The sequence below is a fragment of the Octodon degus genome, unplaced genomic scaffold (genome assembly GCF_000260255.1).
Source record: "Octodon degus isolate 3935 unplaced genomic scaffold, OctDeg1.0 scaffold00001, whole genome shotgun sequence".
Taxonomy (NCBI): domain Eukaryota; kingdom Metazoa; phylum Chordata; class Mammalia; order Rodentia; family Octodontidae; genus Octodon; species Octodon degus.
Window position 1 is genome coordinate 13634465 of NW_004524577.1, and position 5516 is coordinate 13639980.

Consider the following 5516-nt stretch of genomic DNA (forward strand, 5'->3'; position numbering starts at 1 on the left):
AAAAGAAAAAAAAAATCTAATTCTAAGAATTGCCACACTTCACTTAAAAGGTTAGCTTTATCTTTGATATCTTACTTAGAAATTATTCAGAACTCGCTTCTGATAATTGTGGCATTTTTTGAAGTATTTATAATTTAATTGTTAACATCTGTGATGTTTTGACAGTGGTGGCTAAAAATCTTTGGACTGTAATTTGAGATACAAATCAAGTCTGCAGAATATCTTCACATCTCTTGAGCTAATTTCTATATGATTTATGAAAAATCACCCTGGATCCATGTCCTTTAGAGCTAGAAAGGCTAATGATAATAGAGTGGAAGAGAACAAGGGGCCCACATTCTGTCTGAAGGCTATGAGCATTATTTGCTTCATTTCTAACTTTTGTAAACCTATGCTTTCTTTTAAAAGCTTGACAAATACAAATCCTGCAAAACCAGTTCTAACAGAGAAAGGCTCCAGAACAGTGGCAAAGTAAATAAAACCAAACCAGATTCTCCCTGACCACCAAGGACCAAATGTGTGCGAAAGCAAGCTGGTGTTCTAGGTTGGGGCCATACGCATTAATTAGATCTGCCTTTTTACCTTCAAACATTAAATCAATTAAAAGGCTTTGTAAGGTACAGACACAATGTACATTTCCCTTGGTGCAAGGCTATCCTGCTAAAGGCTAACGTTTGTGTATCTATTTACTCTAATCCAGGAGATAAAACAGGAGAATAGAGCGTTCACCTCTTTAATTGTGAAGGGTAATTGCTAAGAGCTCAAATTGGGAATTCTGGAATCAGACTGCCTGTGGGAGCTTAAGGAGCACCCCGTATACCTCCAGTGCCTCAGCTTCTCACACACAAATGGTAGCCACTTTGGTGTGTGCCGAGTTTAGATATGCGAAGTCATTGCTGCACGAGTGTCACTGTCATTGCCTCTGTTGTGGCGGGACTGTGGCTGGCGCTGGCTGTGGTCTTGAGAGACAGCCGGACAGCAGACGGCTGCCCCTGCACTATGCTGCTGAGTTATTTGAAGAAGGAGCCCATGTACCTGGAAGGCGCCGTGGGGGCTATCCTCATTCCTCTACCTCTGATCCCTCGGCCACGACCAGAGTCCTCTGAGCCATTCAAGTAAGATAATTCACGTAGCTGCTCCTGACGGATTTCATCGTTGTAGTCCTAGAAGAAAAAATACAACCAGAGAAGAGTTAAAAAGGAACATGAAGTTCTTTGAGCTCAAAACACAACATAAAATGTAAAGGAAGAAAGTAAACCTTTAATTTGTGTTCCTTTAGAAATCTTGCATGCAAAACACCTAACTCAGAAGGCGTGCGGAAAGATATATATATACTAATCCCTTGCTATTCCATAGTTAGACTTTCGTGAACTCACTGTTTTGCAGGTTTTAAAAAAATACTAATCTAAATTACTTATCACAGATTTTTTATTATATCACGGATTTTGCAGTATCATATAATATATGTATATTGTTAAAATTATGCAATTTATGAGCTTAGAAAATGGTTAAGAACATTAGAAGAGTTTTTAAAAGTGTGGGTAAGGTTTATAAGCATGGGAAACTGTAACTTTTGAGGGCCGGCCAGATAGCTCAGTGGATTAAAGCAGCTGCTTAGGCAGACACAGGGACCGGGGTTCGATCTCTGGCTGCCCCCCCCCAGGGGGTCAAACTGAGAGGGCAAATGGGACTGGGCATGCTGGCGCACACCTGTAATCCCAGTGCTTGGGAGGCTGAGAACAGAAGGATCACTACAAGTCCAATTTGTGTAGTGAGCCCCGTAGATCCTGTACTAAATACATAAAAAAGGGTGTGGGGATGGTTTATAAAGCTTTAAAATATATAGTAATACTCAAATAAAGATAACACTGCTACTTCACTGATTTTCAGTTATCATGGGGCACCTGGAATGTAACCTCCACGATAAGTGAGGGAAGCTTTATATATAGAAACTGATACTATATTATATTACTTCTTTCATCAAGAAAGTACCCTGTAAAATATCAGATTACATTTCTGAGATATTGCTTAAGCTGTTACAAAAAAGCAAAGGTAGTAATATAGAATAAGAGGTAGGAATTCATCTTGGCCGTGAAGATTATTAGCAAATAACATCATTTGGATGAATATATGTAGATTATGAATGAATGCATGGTTTTTTCTTTTTCTTTCTTTCTTTTTTTTTTTTTTTTTGGTGGTACCAGGGAGAGAACTCATGACCTTGTGCTTACCCGGCAAGCACTTATTACACTGAGGTATCTCCCCAGCCATGATTTTCAAGTAGCTTCTACTGCATAAACTAAAAGTGGGAAATTCCTTGTATTAGAATCATAAACATGTGTAATAATATGGCCAACTTTAGACCACTGGGAAATTGTGGACTCCCACCGAGAGAGCCATTACGCGACACGTACACAAAGGATGCTGTATGTGTTTTAGAACAGTGGTTACGGAACTGGACACTCACAGTAGGAGGCAAATTTTTCCATAACAACCAGTGATTCAGTCCAGATCAAAGAGGATGTCCTTATGCTTCATCAGTGTGGAGCTGTATGAGTCATCTTAACAGTACAAGAGTGGATCTGCGTCATTACAGATGAAGGCTTTTCTTTTGTAAAGAAAGCTCCAGTCATATCCATCCTTTGAAACACACACACACACACACACACACACACACACACACACACACACGCACGTACACACACACACTTCCCTGGTATAAAAGTACAAAACTGAGTTATTATTTGCATTATTTGTTTGAAATGGCCAATCTGATTTGTCATTCCTCTCTAAACATATCTCTAACTGAAATCAATCTAGTGGATTTTCTTGTGGTGGCGGGAGTTCGAGAGATTGGGCCTGGAAAGAGCTGCAGAGGTCCGGCCTCCCAAATGATCCCTGTGGCCATGCTGGAGGATAAAAGTCAAGCTGCTGTCTGCAACGAGCAATGCCTGTTTGGTTCCACAGACTCTGCATGCATGTGTCGCAGCAGTAAAATAAAGATGACACACAAACACACATTCCTCCCTGGAAGCTGGGCAGGAGGTGTCTGAAAGAACCTGCATGGCAACCTTTACTGCATGTCGCAGAAACGGCCTCGATTACAAGCATGAGGGGGCGTCACTGCCCAGCACTTACTTTTTTATTTTTAACGTGTTACTTTCATATTTAACTCCCCGGGACCTGTTACAGTGACAACAGGTTCAACACAGCTGACAAAAGAGCCATACACTAGAGAATTACAGTTTCTATCAAATCATATACGATTCAATCTCTGTCTCCTAATGTTCACATTCAAGTCTCTCCTACACCGAAGAATTAACATGTCTATTATTTTAGTACGATCAGGAATGGAATCAATTGCTCCTACTGAGCGAACTGACCAGCTACCATCAACACAAACACCAATTCCACAAATCCCATGTAATACTGATCATCTTAGAGGAATATGTGCGGCTTCTTCCTCGAGGAATACACGTACTCAGAGACTGACTGTTGGCAATACTGAAGCCGAAAAAAAAAATGTTAACAAATTGCATATCCATTCATTATATATAAAAATGTGGCTGAGGGTACAAATATTTTATACCTGACTCAGAAAGGATTAGCCTAGAAATATGATCCTCTTCATTATATGATCATAAAACAGATGAAAGAAGAAAACTAAAATGCAGAAGACAGCACTACACTAAGCAGGTGGGTGACACAACGGTTCCATTTGGAACCTCTATTCACACTGCTCTGACCATACAACTGTCCTGGTCGGAGGATTTGCCTTAACTTCTAAGATAATTAAAAGTAGTGATAAATCCCCTCAGGATGTCCCCTGAAACCCCGTACAGCAGTTTGTAGATCTTTTGTTGATATGCTAAACTTTAAATCCCTACAGAACGTGACAAAGATGAAAAATAAAAAAAGTTAAAAAAATAGAAATAAACAATTACATATTTTTACACAGAAATTAGAAATCTAACCATATATGACATCGTGGCAGGACAGTGCTACCAACATTTTTGTCTTCTTTCTTGCTTTTGTCAGATACAAAAGTTACACTTCTTGTTATATAGATCTTGCTTTATCTTGGTCTTAACCATCCAGCAGAAAAGTATAAACATGAGGTATAAAAAGTAAAGCCATATTAATATGCTGAGCTATAAAAGGCTCAAGTCAACAACTTCTGACATTGCCAGTCCTACGGATAACCCACTACTATTATGGACTACTGGACTACATTGGATTACTTTGCTGATTTCACGCACCTACAATATTTGAATGGCAATGGAATACCCATCTCTGACAAAACTAAACAAAAAAGGGGATGAAGGAACATTTTGTACTAAAATAGTCTGTATATACAAAATAGGATAGATATACAGCTACTTTCTCGTAGTTCAATGAGAAGAAAGATTTGAACTAATAGTGTTTGGACAGAATATCATGTCTGCATCTTGTACTATGAATAACTACTATGAAGAAAACAATATACAATGTATTATTGTAACTGTCCTACTAACCTGTTTTAAAACGGTTTCAATGCTATTTCTCAATAAAATTAAAAAACATTAAAGAACTGAAAAGAAAAAAAAAAGAAGTGATAAAACAGCGCCTGGAAAAATGCGTGTGTACAGGTATTTGTCCTTTCTTATCAGTGTCCTTTCTTATCTTATGCTACTGGGTAAAGAAGTCCAGGATAGCTTTCTGGGGTCCAAGAGACCATGTGAGAGAGATTCTAGTCACCCTTGCCTCCCCAGCACTGCATCTGAGTCCAATGCCTGGAAGTGAAGACATTCTAAGCCATCTAATCCCAGTCAAGATGGTAAGGGCAGAAAAACCACCTCACATTCTCTGAAATTAGTTATAAATAGGAGCGCTAAGCCTTTATGTATTGCGGTACTTTGAGAGAAATCTACCAAATGCAGAGGGAAACAGAGGCATCAGCATGCAACAGGAGACGCACAGTCCAGGTGAGCAGACGATCAGTCTGTCCCCGACCCTGTTCGGAGGGAGCATTCTGGGGCAGATGTGGCTCTTGTATTTGTTAGAGCAGATATGCAGCCTTAGTGGTAAGTTAGTGTGTGTAAGTACTGTAGCCTAGGACTCTGACACTGAGCTGTCCACTGAATCTCTTTGTTTCACGCTCTCTAATACAACTGCACTGGAATTCACCTCCCAGACAGCAATCTGTTACCATGGAGAGCTTGTATCGTCTTATGCAGATGATTTTTGCACACGGAAACATTATTTGTTGTTCTTTCATATAAGCAAAACCACTATTGTTAATAATCAAATTCCTTATAAGGTTAGTGGGAGAGACTCTGTTTTAAGAGATGCATTATTGTCCAAGTGGTGGTGGTCAAAACAGCGCAGATCAGTATTGCAGGTTCAGTTGACCACGGAACTCAGTTGTTATACTCTGAAATCATATAATCTAGGGCAGAGTCTACAGGGTCTCACTATGTAGATCGGACTCAGAGTGATCCTTTTGTTTTCAGCCTCCCAAACACTGGGATTACAGG

At 39.6% G+C, this 5516-nt stretch overlaps 1 protein-coding gene across 1 annotated transcript in view; it reads right to left on the reverse strand.

Moving 5' to 3' along the window:
- Khdrbs2 (KH RNA binding domain containing, signal transduction associated 2) overlaps positions 1 to 5516 on the reverse strand; it is a 451883-nt gene that overhangs the window by 189706 nt on the left and 256661 nt on the right. Inside the window, exon 5 of the mRNA XM_004623186.1 lies at positions 1036 to 1163. Within this exon, the coding sequence (XP_004623243.1) occupies positions 1036 to 1163 (128 nt within the window). The remainder of the gene's footprint in view (positions 1 to 1035; positions 1164 to 5516) is intronic.